General features: G+C 37.4%; 1 protein-coding gene across 1 annotated transcript in view; it reads right to left on the reverse strand.

Moving 5' to 3' along the window:
• The window catches only part of CPED1 (cadherin like and PC-esterase domain containing 1), a 338,587-nt gene that overhangs the window by 31,441 nt on the left and 280,611 nt on the right, over positions 1–26,535 (reverse strand). Inside the window, exons 16-17 of the mRNA XM_056118573.1 lie at positions 23,500–23,617; positions 14,716–14,852 (exon numbers count right to left, since the gene is read on the reverse strand). Coding sequence (XP_055974548.1) covers positions 14,716–14,852; positions 23,500–23,617 — 255 coding nt within the window. The remainder of the gene's footprint in view (positions 1–14,715; positions 14,853–23,499; positions 23,618–26,535) is intronic.

A 26,535-nucleotide genomic window follows, 5' to 3' on the forward strand; every position in this document is an offset into this window, starting at 1 on the left:
AGCCTCAATTTAAAGATCCTCAATGATAATTTCAATACTTATTTTTTTCCTCCATATACTTAAGTACAGTGTTTGCAATCTAACATTTTACCAAAGCAACTTTCTATTTATGAAAGAAATGATAAATTATAAAAATAAATGAAAATAAAGGTACAACATGAATGTTACTTAGGTTACTTAGATCTTAGAATAACATAACTGCTACTCCTAACTAGAATATTTATGGGTTAAAAATATAAGTTTATTAAAAACTTTTATTAATTTTTAGAGGGGTCAATTTTGCACGTAGTGCTTGAGGAGGAGTTGTAGAGATACATGAGGAACCAGGTATTAGACTCAGTCATGTGATCTACTATTGAGCTGTCTCCCCAGCCCCAAATATACTTTAAAGTGAACCCACAAAGTATAGTCAAAATGACATCTGCACTTGTTTGTTCATTGCAGCACTGTTTACAATAGCTAGAATCTGGAAAAACCTGAGTTCCCGAGAACAGATGACTGGTTAAAGAAACTTTGGTACATCTACACAATGGAGTACTATGTAGCTGTTAGAAAAGATGAAGCCATGAAATTTACATACAAGCGCTAATACAAGGAAAGTATCATGCTAAGTGAAATGAGTCAGAAAGAGAGGGACAGACATAGAAAGATTGCACTCATCTGGGGAATATAAAATAACAAAATAGGAGACAAACACCCAAGAATAGCTGAGATTAGTACCAGGAGGTTTACTCCATGGCTTGGAGGCCAGGCCCACACTCTAAGGGAAAAGGCAGCTCAGATAGAGAAGGAAGCACCAAATAAAGGGTGTTGGGAGGATCCTCCCAGGATGGGAGATGCATGCTGAAAGTAGACTATAGACAGAACATGATTACCACTCAATGCCTCTTTTGCAAACCACAGCACCCCAAAGGAGAGAGAGAACAAAAGGAAATGCCCTGCCACAGAGGCAGGATGGGATGGGGGTCTGGGGTGTGGGAGGGATACTGGGATCAGTGGTGCTGGAGAATGGGCACTGGTAGAGGGATGGGTACTTGATCATTGTATAACTGAAACCCAAGCACAAAAATTTGTAAGTCTACAACTGTACCTCATGGTGTTTCACTAATAAATTTTTTTTAAAAAAATAAAGTGAACCCACAATTAAAAATTACATGAGGAATTGGTGGAGGTTTTTTTGGGTCACATGATTTGCAGTCAACTTTTCATCTTTGAGATCATTCAATTTGGTTTGGTTTCTAAAAAGGAAATTTGTAGCTTGTTCATTTTAAAGGTCAACTTCTACTTTCAAAAGTCCAAATTACCATAACAAATAACTATCACTAGCCACACAACTTAAAAATAACTCTTACTCTGAAAATAATCACCTTTTACTAGCAAGCTCAGGATGAGTTGGCATAGTCAATTAAAACAAAAAAATGTAATTTTAAAATATACTCAATTATAAAAAATAATTGTAAAAATGATCAATAATAATAATAATAAAACATTAAAATAGATTCTTTCCTCCTATCAAAGTAGCAAAGATTATTATGGCAATGTTGTCTTTTAAATGTTGTCTTTTAAAGGGACTCTCTCTCTCATATTATGATGCAAGCTTTAGGAGTAGGTTTTACAATTTAAAAAAGAGAGAGACCTCCTCAGTAGTGCCCTGGTTGTCTGGTTATACTCAGATTTGTGGTTCTGGCCTGATGATTTGCTGCTTTGGTGACATGGTGTTGTGTGTAGGGGTGGCCAGTAACCATCAGATTTCTATCAGGAGGTGCTGGGGTAGGTGGTTCTTCAGGGTGAGGCAAAAAAGGTTTAAGTCCTGAACATGCAAACCACAGTTTTATATTTTATATTTATATTTTAAATTTATAAAATTTGTAGTTTTTGCTTCTTTATATTTTTGAAAATGAACTTGTACTTTCTTATGATGATAATAATACATCAGCATCTGGCAAAAACAACACATTTTTACTTAGAAATATTGCGCCCCTCTCGGAGAGCCCGGCAAGCTACCGAGAGTATTCGATATGCCAGACACAGTAACAACAAAGTCTCCAATGGAGACGTTACTGGGCCCGCTCGAGCAAATCGACGATCAACGGGAGGGCCTTTACCTTTACCTACCTTATTGTGCAAGTTCTGGAAATGAAGTACTAATCAACTTAAATAAACATTCTTTCTTCTTATATAGAACAATCCTTGCTTAAGTAAATTAGGATTAAGCACAAGTTGAAAAGGCCCATTACAGGAATAGATTCTCATGGCAACTTTACTCCAGAGATGAGATTCAGGTTTTGTGCAGTATTTCTTTTCTGGTTCTGTGGGGACAGTAGAGGAAGCCTGTCACCATCGAAGGGGCGCTGGAGAGGAGCCTGACTTTATGTCTGGAGATGTCATGGAGGCTGAGGCCCAGCATCTCAGGATCTCAGCTCCTCAGTGGAACACAAAGATTCTTGCTCTAGAGTTTTGTGTCTATGCTACCAACATGAGTGTATGCAGAGTGTCACTGAAAGCTATCAAGGATTTGTAGTTTCCTTCCCATTTTCACACCATCATGTTCTTAGCCTCTTTTGAAGTGTGGAGTTCATTTGAAAATGATCTTATTTAAAAATCCATCAAATTGTTTATCTTTGTTTTCATTTTTAATCTCTCAATGTCAAAATCCCTGTATTAGACGTAACAGGCTAAGTGATATAATAACTAAGGTCCCGAAAGGCACGGTGACCAAATACAAGTGAAGTTTACTTCTCTCCAAAGAAAACAGTGAGGTGTTTACAGGAAGGTATAGATGTGGGTGAGTTCTGGAAGGCAGTCGGAATCCCTGGGCAATTGAATTGGACAGTGCTTCATAGAGACTGCTTCTACAGAGAACCTCTTTGGGTTTTGTCAACTAGAGGAGGGGGTTTGGGGCTGCAAGGTTTCTTATGAGCACATTCTAGGATCTGGAATAGAACGAGTGCTATCGTCTCATTGGCTATAGCTCAGGTGCATGGTCACAAAGTCACATACTTAGTTTAAAGGAGATCGAGAAAAGCAGGGAAACAATACAAGAAAGGAAAAAGGATTTTGATGACTATTTCAGCAATCTTTACTGCATTCTTCTACATGGATGATGTCCATCTGGAAAAATTAAACCCCAACATTCGTATTTTCCTGCCAATGAATTAGTGCAAAATGTGAAAGGTACATCAAAGTTTTCACTTATATATGCATGAAATATTTTTCACTCAATTGATCTTAAGGAAATTGACACTAATACAATGAGACTTGCTATATACTAGGCATATATTTCATTCTGTAGCCTCCTTTCTCTAGTCACAAAAATAATTAGGACATGACTGCAAAACTCAGCTACAAATAAGAAAAAAGAAGTGTAGTGGCTGTTCTCTTAAATTGGGCTGAATCCAGAATGGGAGAGAGAAGAGAGAGAGGGAGAAATAGAGAGAGAAAGAGAGAGAGACAGAGACAGGGATACAGACAGTGAGAGAGAGAGAAGAGAGAGAGAGAAGAGAGAGAGAAGAGAGAGAGAGAGAGAGAGAGAGAGAGAGAGAGAGAGAGAGAGAAGTGCTGTTGCCATAGTGCCATAGAGCCATAGAGACAGGCTGGGAGAGGGAGGGAAACTGGGGTCATTGGTGGTGGGCAATGGACACTGGTGGAGGGAGGGTTGTTGGATCATTGTATGACTGAAAACCCGATCATGAACAGCTGTATCTCATGATGGCTCAATTAAGAACATTAAAATTAAAAAAATGGGCTAAATCAATATAAATTCAGCAAACTATATGGAACTTGTTTGTTTCTCATATTCATTTACTCTATTAAGGATGGGAAGTGATTAGACAAATGGAGAATCATGAGTTAGGAGACTCTCCTCTAAATTAAAATAAAAGATTGTTCTCATTGCTGTCCTTCCTTCTACATGGACAATATGATCAATATTACAGAAGTGAGACTATTTCTTTGGATCTAATAAAATACATGCAGGTGCTAATATGGAACTCAACTCCTCAAGCATAGTCACATAAATTTCTAAGGGAAACTATGCAAGTATGTAATAACAACTAGTTGTCCATTAAGTATAGGCTGTGCCTGTTTACTGGAGAGGTATTACACTTGGTTAATAAAGAAAATAAAACTGAAGCAAAAGGGATCTTCCCCATTATATCTTGTTTAGGCCCACTAATAGCCTCATATCTAGAAAAACTCATAGCCTATGATAAGTCCCTAACTTGAGAACCAATGCTTTCATAAGATATTTAATTAATTTCTAAATAAGACAAAAGTGCTTCAATTCTAATATGAAGCCAAGGCTAATATCAGATGGTTCCTGATATTAGGGCATGATGGAAATTTTGCTCAACAAATCACCTCTCTTTGGATATAATATATTATATTCCTGGTTACAAGCAATGTTTTCCATGATGCATTTTGATTGAATTGGCTTTAGATGACAAACTGAATTTCTGTTTGGGACGAAGAACAGAAACAAATTGATACTTAGGGTCTCTCAAACATATGTAATTTTGCAAAAGCAAAATTAAAGAACATCTAGAGATAGGTCTCATGGGTCCCTGGAACAAAATCATCTGTCTATATTGTATTATCTTCATTATTAGAATTATAAATGCCATCCTCTCTTGGTGAGAGTGATGTGAGTCCTTGCCTTTTATCCACCCCTTTTATTAAAAATGACAAGCAACAATGAATCATGTAACCAAAATGGAATTCACATATTAGTCAGAACATATTATTATAAATTATCCACACTTCAAAACCTTAAACACCTTTAAGTCCAAGTCACTACTTAACTCGCAAACATTACTCAAAAATGTAAGTTACATTTCCTGTTTTAACAGCTGAGTTTAAGCACTTTCGGTACATATTACCTTTTTTATATTTCCCTTTCTTAATTGCACTCTTCTCTCAGATATTTTATTACTGGCTTAAATTCTGAAATGTGTTTTCAACTGACAAAATAAGGACTTGTTTAATTCTGTTAGGTTGGGCTCCTAGGATTTTTCACTTGTAAACTTGATTATCGTGTTTCTAAACTATTTCCTATGTATTTCACACTGTGATTATGAAGTTATGCTCTGATAAATTTTTATAAATGTTCCATCCAGATTTTATTAAGTAAGAGCTGGATGTTTATTTAGAGAAATGTGCGAGAGTATAATTGAAAACATAGCTTTCACTTTTCAATGGATTTTGCTGTGATTTAACACAATTATCATCACAAAGCCTAGATACATATTTAAAAACCTGAGTAAAATAACTCATATTTGCAAGCATTTGAACTTAAAAGGGAGCCCATTTTTACTTTCCTTCTATAATAAGCAAACATGTCATAAAAATCAGATGCATGTATGAGGAGAGACCTTTTTCCATCTTTTCCTCACGTGCTGAAGTAAAGACAAATGACCAAATGATATAAAGTTCAGTTTTGCTCAAATGTAGGGAGATTTCTAGTAAAAGTTATCCAAGAATCACTAAGAAAATGATGGCTGGAGGAACCGGTTGGGATGGGAGATGTGTGCTTAAAGTAGATAATGGACCAAACAGGATAACCTCTCAGTATCTGCACTGCAGACCATAATGCCCCAAAATAGAGAGAGAGTATGGGGAATACTGTCTGCCATGGAGGCAGAGGGAGGGTGGGAAAGCGGGGAGGTATGCCGGGGATATTGGTGGTGGGGAATGTGCACTGGTGGAGGGATGGGTGTTTGATCATTGTGTGATTATAACCCAAACATGAAAGCTTGTAACTATCTCATGGTAATTCAATAAAATTTAAAAAACAAAAATCAAAGAAACTTGAACTTCTTTTAAGTCTCAACCTTTTGTGTCTGTTCCACCTACACAGGTGGGCCTCCACTCCAAATATAGATTTGCGTTCATCAAGTTAAACCTGTAGTAAAAGACCATAAGAGATCATGATAACCATGGAAGGAAACGGTGCTGAAATACATGCCACTGAGAATGTCCAGAGAACCAGAATTCTACTTGAAAGCTGAATTGTCCAAGAACTTTCAGTGGCTCTGCCAACTTCTGCTGTTGCTTTTCCTTCGGTTCATTGGAAAAAGAGAACTCAGCTGAACGCCTTCCCCAAAGTTGAAGCTTAGCTTTGATTAGGATCTAAACACAAGTTCTTCAATTTTTTTTGTAGCCCAAAGTATTTGCACAATGCAATCAGGGTAATAGCGAGTTTTTTGGATTCTCACTGGAAAAACCCTGATTTTTCCATATCCATGTAGTCTTTAGATGAGTAAAGCTCTGATACTATTAGAAACTTCATGTTTAAACATGGCTGCTTTCTTCCATAGTCTAAGATAAAGTGTAAAGGTAAAGATGTGCATAAACTGGGTCCTACTGAAGAGTAAACAGTTTGAAATGGTCTCAGCATATCTGTTATACTTTGGTTCCTGCCCATCAGCTGTAACCTACAGTAAGAGAAAAGAAAAATAAACTCAAAGAAAGCACTAGATTTCAGAATTAGGACTTGAATTAGAGAATCTGCCTCTCTTATAGAGGACATTCCTGGAGATACTCAGTCCAGTTGTGTGCATCTGACAGTTCAGTGCTCTGGCCCAGTTGTGATCAGGGGGACAAGAAGGCTACACATACACTATGGGGGGAAAAGGAAGGGGCCATGCTGTACAGGGATTAAATTCAGTTCCTCATACAGGTGAGGCATGTGCTATACTATTTGAATATCTACCCTCACCACAGGCTCTTTGGAGACAAAAATGATTATCTTGATTTTTTTCTATTTTCATTAAATCATTTTGAAGTAATGTGATGGATTAGACTGTTATTACCATCATCTTCCTTAGTCAAATTTCTGTCAGCAACTTCTCTTGCCCTACTAGGTAGGGTTAGACAGTTTATGTGATTTGTTCAAGCTTTGTAGTTATTACATTATATTGTAACCATGACACCTCTTCTCTCGTGTACATTCTCGTATCAGAATGTACAGATTTGTGTCATGTTGTACTTATTGGAATAGATTTTTGTCCTAATGAAAGCTAAACGAGTGAAATAACATGGTAAATCGCCACAGTCATAAAATTTTTTTTTTCTGAGAGGCTGTGAGATAACTCTAAGGGCTGGAGCATGCACTTTGCATGTAGAAGGTCCAGATTCAATTCCTGGCACCACATGGTTCCCTAAGAACTTCCAGAACAGGCCCAGAACACTGAGCTAGGAGAAAAAGTATTCTTTGTTATGTGATTAACTGTACTCTGTGGTAATATATTAGGATTACTGATAGATCACAAGATTTCTAAATCAATTTGATAGGTTTGGTGAGTCAAAAATCACTTCATTTAGATTCACTTAAATTCACTTAAATCACTTCACTAGGTCATAACTTTCATTTAAATTCAAGTAGAATCGGAACCCCAGTAAGGTTCCTGATGGCCAGTCTGAGGCTCCTACTGTTCTCTGCTCTGTTGCTGTATATATCTGTGAAGCATTTCTAGAGAGCTTTGCTCCAATAATGTTTCTTTTCTTGAATTTTTAATGTGGTCTAAAGACTCCCCCAAAGGTCAATATATATTATAAGAAATAACAGAAATCTTGAGAGCCAGGAGAAGGTTCAGTGGTTAAAGTTCCTGCCTTGCCAGCATGTGGCAGGGTTGGGTCCTTAGTGCGACCTCATGCTCATGCTGCTAGCTCTATCCTGGCAGCTCCAATGCCTCAGATCCTTGCTGCAAGTGACTTTCTTTTACAGGACATCCCGGTGTGTGTGAGGACTGCCACGGCAGGACCTGATCCCTGATGAGCATAGGTTGCGAGCACAACAGTGCTCCGGAGTGAGCACTTGAACCGTAGGAGCTCAACCCTTCGCCAGCACCTTAGCTGAGAGCACAAACACGGACAGAGCATGCAAGTGGTCCCTGGTCATTACGACAGCACCAAGAATGGGAAGGAAAGGGAAAACTAAATTCATTAAACCTCCAAGGAATTTATATTCCTTGTTTTTTGTCCTTACAACGGGTAGGCTCTAACAGTTTTTGTCTCTGGAATAAAATGTCAAAAATAGGCAATTCTGGAGAGGAAGAGAACTTAATTGTCTCAGAAACAAAAGGCAGGAGGTTTAGGATCACTTTGTATAGCACTGTCCTGCAGTGTCCTCCCCATTCATCGATTTGCTCGAGCAGGTACCAGTAACGTCTCCATTGTGAGACGTGTTGTTACTGCCTTTGGAATGTTGAATATTCACTTTGTATATTTGTATTAAATTGGTCTAGAAGAGAGGGAGAAAGAAACCGTGAAAATTCTTTTTATTAACCCAATCCCATCCATAAATATAGTTTTCTTAGGTTATATGTGATACTTAGCAGCTTTGAATGTTGCACAAGGATCTCTGCTATGTCAAAGAGAGTGGAAAGCACCTAATATGCCACCAAGTCATAAAATTGCTCAATTTCCACCTTCTATAAATTTTACTCTCTCTGTCTACACATAGCATTTTAAACTGTTATTTTTAGATTAAAAATATAGACAACACAAAGAAATAGGTTGTAAAAGATGGTTTAACCATTACTTCCCCAAGCATGCTTTCTTCCTGAGCTAGCTTCATGGGCATATGATCTGGGGTTGGTGCACAGGGTCTGTGCAGAGAAAAGTTTTACTTTTATTATTTTGCTGCTGCCTTCTTGACATTCACAATCCTTTCTAAACACAAGGGGTCTTCATTTTCCCATTGCAGTGGGTCTTGCAAACTATGTAAGCCCTTTCTGTCAACACCCTTCTCCTCCACTTACATAATCATCTCTGTCACTTCCAGAAATGTTCTGTGTATATAAGCATGTTTGCAATCATTCCTACATTGATGGGATTATTTTATAGATGTACTCCACTTTCTTTGCCTCTTCCTTGCTTCATGATGAATTTTTTCCATTAAACAGCCTCTGATTTCCCAGCATCCATTTCCTCCCCACTTTAGGCAATCTCCGTAAGGCTGCAGGAGAATTTTTCCCATTCTGGCTAGGCAACGCCTCTGCTAAAAAAGCAGAGTGCTTCCTTGTTGTGTATAGAATAAAGCGGAGTCCTGGTGAGCAAAAGCCACTCTGTAGGACCCTTGCTAGTGTGTTGGAGATTGAAGTTTATGAATAGGCAGGTCTAAAGATATCTCTGGTTTAGGAGAACTGCAAAGATCAAACCTTTTCCACTCAAGAGTCACCATCCAGGTCTTTTCTGAACAATGGACTTTATTTTCAGATTTGAACAATGGACTTTATTTTCAGATTTGCAACATTCTACTTTAGCTGACGGGTAGAAAAAAATCCATTTTCCCCTTTTCTTACCACTTCTTTGCTAAGGTGCTAATCATCAGCCTGGAAATTAGCAAAGACAGTTGTTGATTATATAGGTTTGAGAACCCTTGAGATTTTTATCTAGAGAACCCTCCTCACCTTACACCCCCATGCGGTGGTGTTAGGCAGTAAGTGCTTGGGGAGCTAATTAGGTTCAGATAATCTCACGAGGCCCTCTGATGAAATTGGTATTCTTTTTTTTTTGAGAGGGGTGGGTCACACCCAGAGATGCACAGGAGTTACTCCTGGATCAAGTACTTAAGAGTTACTCCTGGCAGTGCTCGGGGGATCCTATGGGATGCTGAGAATCAAACCCGGTCAGCCTCATGCAAGGCAAATGCCTGACCCACTGTGCTATTGCTCCAGCACCAGGACTGGCATTCTTTATTTTTTATTTTTTTTTATTATTATTAGTGAAACACCATGAGGTACAGTTGTAGATTTACAATTTTTTTGTGCTTGGGTTTAGATTATACAATGATCAAATACCCATCCCTCCACCAGTGCCCATTTTCCACCACCATGGATAATATCCCTCCCACCCCCATCCCTCCCATCCCACCATGCCTCTGTGGCAGGGCGATCCCTTGTGTTCTCTCTCTCCTTTTGGGTGTTGTGGTCTGCAAAAGAGGCTTTGAGTGGCAAACATGTTCAGCAGGACTGGTATTCTTATGAGAAGAAGATGAGGACAGAGCCCACTTGCTCTACCATGTGAGTGCATAGCAAAATAGTAGCCTATGCAACTTGGGAAGAGGCCCTTGATCTTCACAAGCTTCAGTGCTATGATAAATGAATTAAGTCCCAAATTATGTTACTTTAAGACAGGGGAGAAGGTTTCAGTTCTTTAAGAAGATGATAGATCTATGTAGCATAGTTTCAGATCTTAAATGGAGAAAATGGACTTAACAAATTATCATGAAAATAAACTTAACAAATTGTCATGCCCAAGACTATGGGATTCAATAGTAAATTTGTGTCAATAGCTATATTGTTTAGGTTAATATATTACAACATCTTGTGATTTTTCTGAATACTAAGTTGTGAGATCAGAAACATTTTGTAAGAGCTTAGAGAAGTCTGACTTTTATGGCAACAACATTTTCATAGTTGTTGGCTTAGTATTTCTAAGATGTAAAGATTGGATTGTCCAACTTGGTGGTTTAAAATGCCTAAGGAGGAGCACAAACATTCATGAATGATCAGGGGAAATTACTTTGTCTGAATTTGTTTTTTCTTTAGAATAAAGACACAATAATATCACTCTCACATAATTGCTATTATGAATGACTTTTAACTTATTATAACTTATTCATTTCCTCAGCAAATATTTATTTAGTGCCTGTTATGCTTTAAAAATTTTGCCAAGCGAGTGAGATAATGGTAGTGACTCAAACCATTTTCTTGACCTTAAGAAGCATATGGTCTTGTGGAATTTGAGGTACACAGAAGATAGCACCAAAGTTCTTTGCACAAAAGGAATGCTCAGTTAATAATACTGGCAGCAACATGTGTATTTAAATATCTGCTTTATTCTACTCCATTTATATCTTTTTTGGGGGGAGGGGTCACTCTTAGCAGTACAAAGGACTAATCCCTGCCTCTGTGCTCCAAGACCACTCCTGGTAGACTCTAGGGAACATAAGGGGTGTTGGAGGTTCAACTTGGGCCAACTGCATGCAAGGTAAAACATTTAACTGCAATAGCGATTAGGCAAGAAAAAGATATTAAGGGCATTCAGGTAGGAAAGGAAGAAATCAAGCTCTCACTATTCGCAGATGATATGATACTATACTTAGAGAACCCAATAACCTCCACCAAAAAACTCCTAGAAACAATAGACTTGTATAGTAAAGTTGCAGGCTATAAAATCAATACCAAAAAGTCCATGGCTTTCCTATACGCAAACAGTGAGAGAGAGGAAAGCTATATGAAAAAATCAATCCCGTTCACAATTGTGCCCCAGAAAATCAAGTACCTAGGAATCAGCTTAACTAAGGAAGTAAAGGACCTGTACAAAGAAAACTACAAAACGCTACTTCAGGAAATAAAAGAGGACATGAGGAAATGGAAAGACATCCCCTGCTCATGGGTCGGGAGACTTAACATTGTCAAAATGGCAATACTACCGAAAGCACTGTACAAATTCAATGCAATTCCTATAAGGATACCCATGACATTCTTCAAAGAAATGGAGCAAACACTCCTGAAATTTATATGGAACAATAAACCCCCACGAATAGCTAAAGCAATTCTTGGAAAAAAGAAAATGGGAGGAATCAACCTCCCTAACTTCAAACTTTACTACAAAGCGGTAATAATCAAAACAGCATGGTACTGGAACAAAGGCAGAACTGCAGACCAATGGAACAGAGTTGAATACACTGACATCTCCCCTCAATCATATGATCATCTAATCTTTGATAAAGGTGCAAGAAATGTGAAGTGGAGTAAGGAAAGCCTCTTTAACAAATTGTGCTGGCATCACTGGACGGCTACATGCAAAAAAATGGGCTCAGAACTCTGCCTAACACCGTGTACAAAAGTAAGATCAAAATGGATTAAAGACCTCAACATCAGACCAGAAACCATAAGATACATTGAAGACAAAGTTGGCAAAACCCTCCATGACATTGAGGCTAATGGTATGTTCAAAGATGACACGCCACTGGCTGAGCAAGTGAAAACAGAGATAGATAAATGGGACTATCTTAAACTAAGAAGCTTCTGTACCTCCAAAGAAACAGTGACCAAAATACAAAGACAGTCTACAGAATGGGAAAGAATATTCGCCGAATACACATCTGACAAGCGGTTGATATCCAGGATATACAAAATACTGGTTGAACTCCACAAGAAGAAAACATCCAACCCCATCAAAAAATGGGGCAATGAAATGAACAGAAACTTTCCCAAGGAAGAAATCCGAATGGCAAAAAAGCACATAAGAAAATGCTCTACATCATTAATCATCAGGGAGATGCAGATCAAAACCACAATGAGATACCATCTCACACCTCAGAGACTGGCCCACATTCAAAAGAACAAAAGCAACCGTTGCTGGCGCGGATGTGGCGAGAAAGGGACACTCCTTCACTGTTGGTGGGAATGCCGACTGGTTCAGCCCTTTTGGAAAACAGTATGGACGTTCCTCAAAAAATTAGAAATTGAGCTCCCATTTGACCCAGCGATACCACTCCTGGGAATATATCCCAGAGAGGCAAAAATGTGTAGCCGAAGTGACATCTGCACTTGTTTGTTCATTGCAGCACTCTTTACAGTAGCCAGAAACTGGAAGAGACCTGAGTGCCCAAGAACAGATGACTGGTTAAAGAAACTTTGGTACATCTACACAATGGAGTACTATGTAGCTCTTAGAAAAGATGAAGTCATGAACTTTACATACAAGTGGTACAATATGGAAAGTATCATGCTAAGCGAAATGAGTCAGAAAGAGAGGGATAGACATAGAAAGATTGCATTCATCTGGGGGATATAAAGTAACAAAATATGAGATTAATACCCAAGAATAGCTGAGAGCAACACCAGGAGAATTACTCCATAACTTAGAGGCCAGTCGGGTATTCTAGGGGAAAGGACAATTCAGATAGAAAGGGGAACACCAAGTGGAGGGTGTTTGGAGGATCCTCCCAGGAGGGGAGATGCAGGTTGAAAGTAGACTGGACTGAACATGTTCGCCACTCAATGCCTCTTTTGCTGATCACAACACCCAAAAGGAGAGAGAGAACAAAAGGGAATGCCCTGCCACAGTGGCAGGGGGGGATGGGGGGAAGGGGGGGAGGGATATTATCCTGGTGGTGGAAAATGGGCACTGGTGGAGGGATGGGTATTTGATCGTGGTATGACCGAGATCCAAGCACAAAAATTTGTAAATCTACAACTGTACCTCATGGTGTTTCACTAATAATAAAAAAAAATTTTAAAAAAATCATAAAAAGAACATTTAACTGCTACACTATCTCTCCAGCCCCTAACTTAATTTTTTCCATTTTGGCCATACCCAGAGATGTTCAGGGCCTACTTCCTGCTTGGTGCTCACACAATTATGCAGTGCTGGGGATAGAGCCTGTGTCTCCTACAGGAAAGCATGTGCTCAAAGCCCTCTTTTTCTTTTAAAAAACAAGAAGTCTTCCTAATCTTAAGACATCCAACCAGTCATGAAAACTGGGGCATTAATATTGACGTTAATGTAAAAATATTGAAATTAATTCAAAAATATTCTCCCATCTCCAAAAAAAAGACAAGGTTGAAGAGATAGTACAGACAGCCAACTCAGGTTGGCTCCCTGGGAGGACGTATGCTTCACAAGCCCTACTAGGAGTGATCCCTGAGTAGAGAGCCAGAAATGAGCCCTGCTAAGCATAATTCCCAAAACCTATATATATATATATATAATATACTTAAATATATAAAACATATTGGAATTCTCATGAAGCAGCTATAAATCCAGTAATATATATTGGAATTCCCATGAACAGCTATAAATCCTGAAGTCCTTCCCTCACCCAAAGTCCTCCTTCTGACATTTGCTAGTAGAATATTCGAACAGAAGGTTCATTTAAAAGCAGCACATATTTAGCCCAGTGTGCTTTACTTTATGTTCTAAGAGAGCTTTTCAAAAGATCAGCTTTGTCACATCAGTCCTGCAGATGTGAGAGCTTACGGTTTGGAAGGAAATGTTTCATCAGAGGCACTTTGAAATTCTCAGTCCGGGTTACTTACTTCAGGTTAACCATGCATCTCAGTCTATGTGCCCAGTTCACACGTCCAAGAGCTCTGCCGGGATCTACCTAGTCAGAGCGCGCCTAGCAAGAAGATACAGCATGTCCAAGAAATCAGTTTAGAAGCCGCACTAAAGGGAAAAACAGCCTAGTGAGGTCCTCGTGAGACCTGCTAGGGAATGTGAAAGAAGAGCAGGAAGGTTAGTGGGTAAAAAACAATGCCATGTACTCTGTTACGCTCTCACAGAAGGGAGCCTTGCATGCAGGAACATTTTATTGCTTGTGCAGTCTACAGATGTCTGTTTGAGCCCCAGTGTCTTGCTAGAGATGCAGCTGACAAGGTCAGCTGCTCTGCACTGCCAACTGTTAGTTGATGTGGCAAGTGCCTACCAATTTGTGCCGATATGAACAGCATGGGACTGGGTCAGCACAGGACATGACTTTAATATCCTCCATCTGTCATGTACGACTTGTTTGGAAATTACTGAGCATTCTGAGCAAGAATAGTTAAGACTCTCCTGTAACACTCATAAAGCCAAATTGCACTCAGTTAGTTTTCTATTGCAGACTGAGAGAGCAGGGATTGGTCTAGGAGATGCAATGCTTTGGTTCCAATGCTGCAGGCCATATAATTTAAAGGCTCCCACACTGGATCCAGAACTTACCTTCCTTCCTCCCAGGCACTGCTGGAGCTGAGGCTTGGTTAGGACACCGTATTGGCAGTTGTGTGGTTGCCATGTTACTTCTCTCCAGTCACAGGTCCTGTTGTCTGAACAGCTAAGGCAAGGCACAATCCATTGACCTGGAACTCAGAGAGAAATCTCCTGAGTTTGGTTTCAACCGGGAAGATTAATTTGCAAGAAACTTTAGCTATGGCACAGCAGGAAAAGAACATTTGTACCTGCTAAAGTTAGTGGGGTTTCTTGCCAATCAAACAGAATGACAATGCACAGTAATTTTCTGAAACAACACAGTTCAAACCAAAAAGGATTTTGATAATCAGATATACGTTATTCTTTCAAAGTTTAGTTATTGTTCTTAAATCTGATTGATGACCATTCTGGTGTGCATCTTTTTTGCCTATTTCTAGTACTGTCATATTGATTGCATCAGTGATTTACATGTGCTCCAAGCATGATTCTATGAAAACCTACCAGGAAAATGTATGTAAAGAACTTAGTTCAGATCAATATGACATAAGAGGGGTAACCCTCTTACTAGCAGAATTCAGCAGGTCAACGGGGTTTCAAAATGTCCATAAGGTAAATGAATATTTTTAATGCATTTAGGATCTTTTACATGATAAAGTAACATGCTTTTAGTGTAAATGAACACATTTATAGAAAACAGTTAAAAATAATTTTCAAAGTTTCCATTGTTTGTGTTCTCAGAAATGTGTGAATTTTCTTGTTATATTTATAAGTATGAAGTGTTTATATGCCTCCTTTGTATAAATGAATACCTTGATGTTTCCAACAATCGTTAATTCTAACATAAAGATCTTGCTTATAAGAGTACTACTTGTCTCTCAGTTAAAATATTGAAGATTTAAATTGTCACGGTAAGGTAAAGGCCCTCCCGTTGATCGTCGATTTGCTCAAGCAGGCCCAGTAACGTCTCCATTGGAGACTTTGTTGTTACTGTGTCTGGCATATCGAATATGTCACGGGGAGCTTGCCAGGCTCTGCCGTGCGGGCGAGATACTCTCTGTAGCTTGCCGGGCTCTCTGAGAGGGGCGGAGGAATCGAACTCGGGTCGGCCATGTTGGCTGCATGCAAGGCAAACACCCTACTGCTGTGCTATCGCTCCAGCCCCTAAAGGTAAAGGCCCTCCCGTTGATCGTCGATTTGCTCGAGCAGGCCCAGTAACGTCTCCATTGGAGACTTTGTTGTTACTGTGTTTGACATATCGAATACGTCACAGGGAGTTACTGGGCCCGCTCGAGCAGAAGATCTAAATATTCCCAATTATTTCTAGTAATTAAGAAAACAGGAGTTTCTGGTTTTTTTAAAAAAAATACTCTAACCATTGTGACTATGACTTAAGATTATTTTACCCAAAGCATATGGTATGACATTGATTTTAGTGAGAAATATTTCGACTTTGAGGCATGAGTGTGGTTTATTACACATTTCCTGATCTCAGGGATGTCAGATTCATATATTTGAGCATTCTGTATGTAAATAGCTGCAAATAATAAAAAAGATATCTAGCCTGGGTATCTATCCTCTCAACCAGTAAACTATGTTTACTGGTTGAGAAAGAAAGTGTATATATGCTATGATAGACGACCTAGGAGGAAAAGGAGGGAAGGAAAAATCATGAAAGAAAAAGAAGGAATGAAGATGAGAACATGATGGTTCACAGAGAAGGTTGAGATTTATGCAGTAGCATCACTTTAGCAGGATATGGTGTTGAGAGAAACAGAAAATTGAATTACAAGGCAGTCCAAAAGTGATGTAGTCCTACTAATTATCTTATAAAAATTGCCTCTTTTTTGCTTGTTAAACTCGGCAAGCTACCGAGAGTATTCGATATGCCAGACACAGTAACAACAAAGTCTCCAATGGAGACGTTACTGGGCCCGCTCGAGCAAATTGACGATCAACAGGAGGGCCTTTACCTTTACCTTTTAAACTTAACAAACATTAATATTCAAAAAACTGCGTTATTCAATGTCTATGCAGAGAAGGCAATCTATATTATTTCAAAAGTGGTGAATTATCCTGTGTTTTTCCACAAGCATATTCTCTCCAGGAGAATTTTTAATATAAAACATTATTGAAGCATCTACCTTATTATATGTTTGGTGTGCTGTACTGAAACATTCTAACTAAAATTTTAACATCTTAATATCTTTCAAATGTAAGATCTTTCTTATTACTTTATTAATCTATTGAAGCTTAACTACAATGGTACATAAACTAAGGTAGAGGGTTGTAATTTGTTTATGTGAAATAATTGTAGCAACATAGTAGGTAATGAATAGCTGAGTAAAAATATCCATGTGGTACTGACAGAGTCTGATCTTTGGAGACATAGCACTGGTAATGCCTCTATTAGTTCTGTGCACCTCAGCAGCATTTCCTGCTCAGATCATATAAGACTGATTAAATTATATCCACTGGCACTCAGGCACTGCTGGTTTAAAAAATGCATATCAAGTGATACTAATATGCAAACAAGGTTTTGAGAACCATGGTTGAGAACCATGGTTTAACTTGGACAAACAGCTTTTTCCTTTCATGATTATCTTTCCTTCTCATAAAATAGATATGTGTGGTACCTGATAGCATATGTAACAGTGGACAGATATGTTCTACTTTCCATCTCTACCTGAAGCAATCTGTACTAGTCAAGTATATAGAGAGTGCCATGACAGAGTTTTCTGGAAGGTTCCATGGACAACATACAAATTGTCCAGGTTTTTATGAAGAGATGAGACATTGAGAGTTAGAGTTGGTGGCATTTTAGTGATAATGAAATGTAGATCTAACAGAAATAGATCCCATTGCAGGTTGTATTATATTGAAGAGAAAAAGAAGGTCTGCTATTAAAAGAAATCTACAAAATTTCCAGATGTAGAGAAGAGCAATGCTACTAAAATAAACAACCAGAAAATTTGGGCAAGGTCCTAGTGTTTGGCGACCTGAAGACGGTACTCAAAAGTGTTATTTTATTCATCCAAATCTCTTGAAACTCCTTTGAATTTTAAATTTAGAATATACATTGCTCTCTACTTCTAATTTCCCCAAATTTTACATCATAATCAATAATGCTATGTGATTTAGACACAGGCTTAGGATTTATCTTTGTTGAATAATTCCTTTAGAAAACCTCCTTCCAGAACTCATTTTCTTCATTGAGATTTAAATTTAGTGGGCATGTAGAATTCAGTTGGATAAAATTACAAGGAGTTTTGAATCTCTGTTTTCTATCCTTTTCTTTTTACAGAAAATCAAGGTGCAAAGATTTAATGGACATAAAAAGATTTTTTTACAGCAGGTTGGGCGAAAAGTAAGTCTAAGAGTTTCTAATTTCTGACCCTAACTTGATTATGCTTGGTTAGGTCAACACAAAATAAACAGGTAAAAATGAAATATGGACCTATAATCTCTTTGATAGTACTTACATAAAAATATAAGATATTTTGTTATAAAAAACTTAATTTTATTTTGAAAAGCCCAACTCATCCAGTATGTTTATGTATTGACATGCACTCCAAAAAAAGATTGTTTATTTTTTTATCAAAATAGTGTTATATTATTGATATATACATAGTTATGATGATGATGATAAATTTCTTAATATTTTGAAGAGCTTGGTTTTCATAGATCTATTAATATTGAAGAGCATACAACCCAGCTCCTCCTTGCCTCACCCAATCATTCTGAGAGCTAAATTGCACAAATTCAGAATCTTCTTTGGTCTTACATTCTTAAGGCTGGAGAAACAAGTGGCCATATACAGAAATCCAAATGTGCGTACAATTAGTTTGTGGGCATAAAAATCACATGTGCATAAAAAAGGATTCCTGATTGGGTCTCTGAAAACTTGGCCTCAATGATTATACTACAATATATTTATACAGTCATCATAACTCATTGTATTTTTGTATCGGTTAACAATGACTTTTTTATTGTCAGTTAGTTATACTCTTGAAATAGACATCTGCATAACATCTGCAGGACTGAGATTTCTTGACATTTTAAATGATACCAGCTCTTAACTAAAATAGTCAAAAAGAGGAACATAAATTCTATGTTACATATTTAAACACTGAATGAACCAAAGCTGTGATTTCTGAAATAAAATATGACATATGTTTTAGGAATAACATTCTGAGGAATGAAAATGTCTTTTGGGACTAGCTATTTGATTTATAATTAAACTTTATATTTAACACAAGTTAGATTCTAGCCATTTAACTCAGATTGGATGGCATAATAGAGATAGGGAGTTCAACTCTGTGACTGAGAGAATGTGAGACATAAAATATTAGATACAAAACTATTGCCATAACAGCACTGATTCCCTCTTTATAGTGCAATAACATAAAGCAGTTTCTACTTAAGAAAAAATAATACTTTTAAATTAATATTAAAGTTGTCATATCTTACTAAAAATAGAAAAAATTATTCTTTTTTTACATATTCATAGAATGATACCTGAACAACTTTCCTTAAAGGGCATTCAATAAAAATTTCCTAAATTTCTTCTTTAAAATTAGAATTAATTATTTGGTCTTTTATAGACAATAAATTTTATTCTAAGATTGTGACTTTTAGCTAATCTATTTTTTCTTAATGGTAGAAATCAACTTAAGGGAACAAAAGTCATACAAAATTATGTTAGCTAGAGTGATAATTATTACACTGGCAAGACAAGAAATGGATCCAGTTCTGCCAAATCACCGTAAAGTGCTGTGAAATAAGATTTGGGGACCCATCTGTGGATATATAAGGGGATGTTAAAATGCCTAAATAAACTTCCTTTCAATGTTGTCTACCATGACACTTCCTTCAACAGGAAGGAATCCTACCATCATCTCCAGTAGCAAAAATATATTCTTGTGAGTGATGATCACTAATCTCACTCATTTAATTTGAATTTTTATCTCTTGAAGACCCTTGATTGACTGTGCCCCTTTTCTGCTCATTGTCTCCTATAGAAGGAATGTTTTCTTCTAGAGCTTATAGAAAGATAGCAGTTTTTATTTCAGCAACCATTTAAAAATAATATTGTAAACTTCTACCAGTGTTAGTATATGTTGGATACCAATATTATATCAGATGAGTGGTGAGTAAATATTCTCTCCAAGTCTGTGGGGTGACTTTTTATTTTAGTTGTGGTTTCTGTTGTGATGCAGAAGATTCTGAGTTTTGTGCATTTCTGTTTATCCTTGCATCTGTTACCTGGCTAATGACTGTTAAACGTGGCTAATCTAGATGGCTGTAAATTCAATATCATGAAGTGTTCTACCTATGTATTCCTCAATGTAATCAACTCAGGTCCATTATACACTCTCTGTCTGTTTGTCTGTCTGTCTGTTTATCTCTCTCTCTCTCCCTCAGGCCTAATGTCAAGATATTTAATCCAGTTTGATTTGACTTTTGTGATGGTGTTAGAAAGGGATCTGGGTTCAATTTGGGGTAGGGAGGAGAGCTTATATGATCTACCAGTTTTCACATCGTTTGTTGAAGAGAGCTTCTTTGCTCCACTTCATAATTTTGGCCCCTTTATTGAAAATTAACTATTCATACACCTCAAGATATTCCTGGACTTCCAAATATACTACATTGGTCTGAGAGTCTATACTTATCCCAGTACCACAATGTTTTGATTGCTACGGCTTTTTAGTGTAGTTTGAAGTTGTTTAAAGAGAAGTCTCACATGTTCTTTTTTTTTTTTAAGGATTGCTTTGACTGTTTGGAAGTTAAGGAAAGATTTGTATTAGTCCAGTATATTTCAATTTGAGCTATGTCTTTTTAAAATGTCATGGGTATTTTTATAGGGACTGCATTGAATTTACATAGTTTTTTGGGCAAGATTGTCATTTTGACAATATTAATCACTTGGAATCTACCTCAAAAACCTAAAAATCCTATTCAGAAAAAAACATTTTTACTCCCATGAAATTGAAACAGTATTTACATTAACTAAAATCTGTAACCAACTGAAAAGCTCAAGAACAGAAAACTATAAAAAACTATGGTACAACAAAATATTACTCAGCTTCAAGAAAAGATAAAATTATGCATGCTTCTACTGTGTGAATGGATTTGGAGAGTATCATGCTGAATGAAGTTAGAAGAAGAGGGGGAAATAGAGAATGGTGCAGGAACAATTTATGCAAGAAATACTACCATAAACATTATGATATTGTATACCATAATGCCTAAAATTTTAAAAAAATTACAAAGCACATACTCAACATTGAAAGATGAAAAAAAAAGATAGAAAAGTTATCAGTAAAAGCATTTTTGCACACATTTGACATAAGATGAAGCAAGTATATATTATGTATTACTGTATCACTGTCATACCGTTGTTTTTCGATTTACTCGAATGGGTGCCAGTAAAGTCTCTATTTGTTCCAGCCCTGAGATTTTAGCAGCCTCTCCTTACTTGTCTTCCCCAGTGATTGGAGGTCCTTTCAAGGTCAGGGGAATGAGAACTGTTATAGTTACTGGTTTTGGCATATAGAATATGCCACGGGGAACTTGCCAGGCTCTGCCCGTGTGGGTGGGATACTCTTGGTAGCTTGCCAGGCTCTCCAAGATATACATATATATTTCTTTCTATAATTTGTTACCTACTGTCTGAACTCCATCAAACATGGTGTGGTAATCATGGAAAATGGGTAGGAAGTGTCTTAAGATGTGTCACGCAAACCAGCCATGCAGTCTGGAAAACGGCCTGGAGTATACTATGTACACTGATAGTGTCACTATCACTGTCGTCCTGTTGCTCATAGATTTTCTCAAGCAGGCCCAAATACATAAAATATATTTTCCTATATATGTCCATGTCCACTATAAATTAAAATAAGACTACTTAGAATAAAATAACGTGTACATCTATTATAATCTTTACATGTACATCTATTATAATCTTTATGGCATTTAGCTCTGTAGATCTTTCTGTGCTACTCCCTCCCTTTCTCAGAAATATTATTCCATTTCAGAAGACTAAAGAAACAAACATGTAATTGAACACTAGTAACATAATGAGGTAGAAGCTGATGCAGACATGTGCATGAGTTATGACAGGAGCTCTGATGAGAGATTCAACTTGGGGCTAGACATTGTGAAGAAAGTCTTCCAGGAGAAGAATGCAAAGTACCATCAGAACCAGAATGAGATGAGCAGAATTCTTGCATCCCTATGAATATGGACAGCATGGAAAAGAACTGGAGTGAAGAAGCAATATTATCTGCCTAAAGTAAGACCGAGCATTTAAGAGGAGTTAGAAGAAATAGAAAGAGACCAATTATGATGGCCGAGAGTATCTAAGAAACATGAGGAGTTAAAGTGGGTTTTATTTTCTAAAGAAGACTAACTACAAAAATTAGCCTAAAGCTCTATTTCTATGGTGGTCTTTAGGCTGGAGGTAAGAACCAGACCTGGAAACAATTTCAAGCCAGAGACTGGCATAAATTATTACAAACTTGAAGTGGAACTTTTGGAAGAATCTCAGTGATGTACCTTCAAGTTTTTATTGAAGAAATTTGACTTAGGTCAGTAGAAAGAAAAAAAATTAAGTTGGTTTTATGATTCTCATAAACTGTCATCTGATGAAGAAATACACAACTAAACACATCAATGTCTTTTTATATTTAACAATATATATCTCATTTAGCCAGAATCACAAATCATACCATGCAACACACTATAATGGCTAAATCCACTTTAAGCACCGCCTGTAATTTATTATGTAGAACACATGTTCAAGAATGGGGATATGCCTACGTTTGTTAACTGTGCATGCCAAATTGCAATTTGTCCTGCCCATTTGTGAAACTCATTTCCCATTCAATCTGTGGTGTGAAGTTCATGGTGAGGGTAGAAAAGCTCCTGAATGTTTTCTCAGATTGTTTAGATGAAGAGAGACCTGGGTCAGGAGTTAGGAGGAGAGAAAGTATGGATCTCAGAAATGCCCCCTATTGTTCCTATTGTCTTGCAGGCATTTTCAGATCCCAGACTGACTTAAAAACACTTGTTGCTGCTTAAAGAAGAGTTCCTGGGAAGAAGAAGAGAAATAGGAATTGAAGACAATGACAGCAAAATCTCTTTTACCAGGTCTCCTCTGCAAAATTTTGTACCTACTGAATACCGTACACTGAATTTGACCTAAAAATTTTCCTTCCTCAATGAATGCCTTGAGAAATGAGAGATTCTAGTGATCACTCCCAACAATATTTTAAAGCAAGAAAACTAATTAAAATTGAACTGAAGCCATTTTAGTCTTGAGTTTGCAATATGAACAAATACTCCCTTTTTTGGTACTCTTTGGAAACGATGGTGCTAAGCGAATGAGTATGAACAACTCAGGTGACTGCATGCAGTGACAATCTGGGCAGAACAATAGCAGTCAACTAATTATGTACTTAACCATCTAAATAATCATGGAAGAAAGGCAGAGGTACTGTGCAGTAGATGTAAGTAAAAAGATCAGGCTTTAAAAAATTGTCCTATGCTAGTGATGTGTAAGTGATAATTATAAATTAATAGCAAAGAGCACAGGGGAAAGAGAAAGCCATTTGATTAATACAAAGGCTTCACATATTAAAATAAAACATTTATACTAAACTATGTGTTACTGCTTATATTAATGAAAACCTAATGTATTGCATTTTTTGGCTCAAGAGGAATGCAAAAATTAAGTACTTATGTATGCTAAAGGATTCTTCTTTTAGTGAGTAGTAATAGCCAATATATAATATTCACCTTTTGTGTCCCCAGATGGACAAATCTTTAATTCAGGCTGTGAAATAGCTTCAATGTAGTCAGAGGAAATAGACTGTAACCCGCAGGCTTCATTAGGATGAATCAGCAAACCACAATCCTACATTAAAAAGGTAAAAATTAATTGTCACAGTAATTAACTTGACATATAGTAATAAAACTAAAAAATTAAACTTTCTTTGACAAGTAACCTTTATGTATAAAAGGAGATATTTTTATTTAGTCTTTTAATTGCATTGACATATTAATAGTTGTTTGTACCCTCAGTTACTAGCATTAGGGGATTAAAGTACATTCTAATAAAATTCAGCCTTTTAGTTTAATAGTCATGTTGCAGCCTCGCCAATATTTTAAAGAGGTGGGTATGAGTTTTACTATTAAAACTAATATCTGTGTGTTGACTCAGTTCAAATATAGCAGACCCATATCAAGTGGAAAAGACAAATATTGTGAAAAAAGGGAAAATATTTGGGGAGAACATTAATTTAATAGACAAGTCTCAATTGAACACACATCTATTAATGACCAATATATGCCAGTAATGGAAAAATATATTTTTGAATTTAAAACACATTTATATGTTTAGAATAGCAGGCAATTCCCACTGCAAAAAAAGTTACTATGGATAAATATTCTATCCTAAACAATGCTTGCAGTCTGACATGTGCATGGAGAACACTATAGTAGGTTCTGCTCGTCTCTCCTTGTCTTTTCTTCTCTCTCCTTTTCTCTCCTCATATCTTCTCTGCCCCATCAACTGACCTGAGGTAAGACCATTTTTATTTTCTTTTAGTTAATTCTACAAAGCTATTGGCATCTGTCTGTGTCTTAACCACCCTTTTCACTGAGTTCTCTTAGTCTATTACAGTTTAGAGAAGGTGAAATTGCTATTAACTCAGACAAGAATGATTTTTAATGGAAAGCATAGTTGTGCATGTGTTTTTAGATATCAAAACACCTTCCTGAACTCTAACATATTTATGTATTCCCACTCTTTTGTTTTGTTTTGTCTTGGGGCCATACCTGACTGTGCTCAGTGTTTACTGCTGGAACTGCACTCAGAGAACACTTCTAGAGGGCTAGGGGAACCCTATGGGATGCCAGGGATCAAACCTGGGTCAACCACATGCAAGGCAAATGCCCTACCCACTGCACTATTGCTCCAGCCCCTGTGTTCCTCCTCTTATCCATCCCCATCCCCCATTTCTTTCTGTCATACTCTCCACTGCTTTGTAACTATTTGTAATTTTCCCACTGTGTGTCTCACTACTTCATGAGATACGATAATTATTTCACACACACACGCACACACACATTAGTCACTTAATTCGGTTTCCTTATTAAAAGATGACAAAGGATGTAGAGGGGATGAGAAGAATTTCATTATATAATCTCAGTAATACAATTGGCAACACTTAGTACCCTCCCAGCATTCATTCTTTTTTCTTTATCTTGTTGGGAGTAGAAGTGTGTCTAGCATTACAAAACTAAACCAATAAAACTCCATTTCCCAATTTTCTCTGCAATAAGAACTACATGACAATTTTAATCTAAGAAATGGAAGTAGAGGTAAGTTTTGATCCACTATTTGCTTTCCTGGTGCCACATTTTATTTGGTGTACTGTTGCCTTCTTCTTGGAATGCTGATGTAAGAGTTGCCATGTTGTAATCATGAGGCCAGCATAAGCAGAGAGATAGAATGAGCAGGGGGTACTGATGATGGGGGCTGCCTACTTCTGTACTCCTCTATGTCAAATAACTATGGAAATACAAGATAAAAACAAACCTTTCCTCCTCAATCTTTCCCACCCCATTCCTTTATATCTTAAAAGTGATTAAACCCAACTAACAACAGTAACAACAAAGCAACAATCTTGAAATGGAGAAACTCATTATAATCCCTCACTTATTTCTGACCCTACTCCCCACTCTCCCCACCTCCCCCCCGCTCCAAACCCTGTGTGGTTTGTTCAGTCAGGTTCCGACCTATTTAGGAAAATAAATGACAGCTCTCCTCTAGTTTTTGTGACACCTCTTGGAGCCTGAGTCTAGATATGCAGAAGAGGTAGTATTTAGTAGAGCTGTTTAAAGTTGTACTAACCCCAGACAAGTGCACATCCAGTTTTATCATTTTGCTGGAGATTTAGTAAATTCTTGAATGTATTGTCATTTCTCTCACTAGAGTTCACTAAGGCAATTAGAGGCCCTACCCAATGTACTGTTGCTCCAGCCCCCATAGTTTCATTTCATTTCATTTCATCATCCTGTTAATCGTCGATTGCCTCGAGCAGGCCCCAGTAACGTCTCTTTCATTCTAGCCCTGAGATTATATTCAGGGCTCTTTAGGAGAATGAGACCCATCATGTGCCTTTAGGTGAATGGTAAGTGAATCATGATAGCAGCAGATTCCATCAGTCTCTTGTCCTTGGTACCCTCAGGCAAAATGCAATGTCTGGTGTCCACCTCCCCCTCCTCTAATGCTGCATACCCCACATTCCTTCCCTAAGGAATCAAGATTGCATGGGTCCCCTGCCACTCCCGTTGCATTGGAGAAGAAATCCCTTCTACAGTTCTTTAAGTTTGGACAAACTTGCAGGCTGTCGAATGTAGCCTGCCCACAGGGCAGAGTCTGGCAAACTCCCCGTGGCCTACCAAATATGCCAAATACCAGTAACAATGATGGGTCTCATTCTCCAGCCCCCATAGTATATAATTTAAAATTTTTACTTCATTTGTCCTGAATTGCTACATTGACGTACAAGTATTTTGTTCCCCTCAATGTTACTCCTCACCACGATTCATCACTATGTGACAGTAGCTTCTTATTACCAGCTAGTTTTAAAAATCCGTTTAGTTTCTAATTCATTTAGAACATAAAAGTTAGTAGCACTTTTTTAAAATTTTAATCCTATTTATTCTAATCTAAAGCATGCTAAATTAGACTTTTCCAAAATATTGAATAACCATGAGATACACAGTTACAAAGTTATTCATGATTGGGTTTCAGTCATACAGTGC

This window comes from Sorex fumeus, unplaced genomic scaffold, assembly GCF_029834395.1.
Source record: "Sorex fumeus unplaced genomic scaffold, SorFum_2.1 ptg000037l, whole genome shotgun sequence".
In the NCBI taxonomy this organism is placed as follows: Eukaryota; Metazoa; Chordata; class Mammalia; order Eulipotyphla; family Soricidae; genus Sorex; species Sorex fumeus.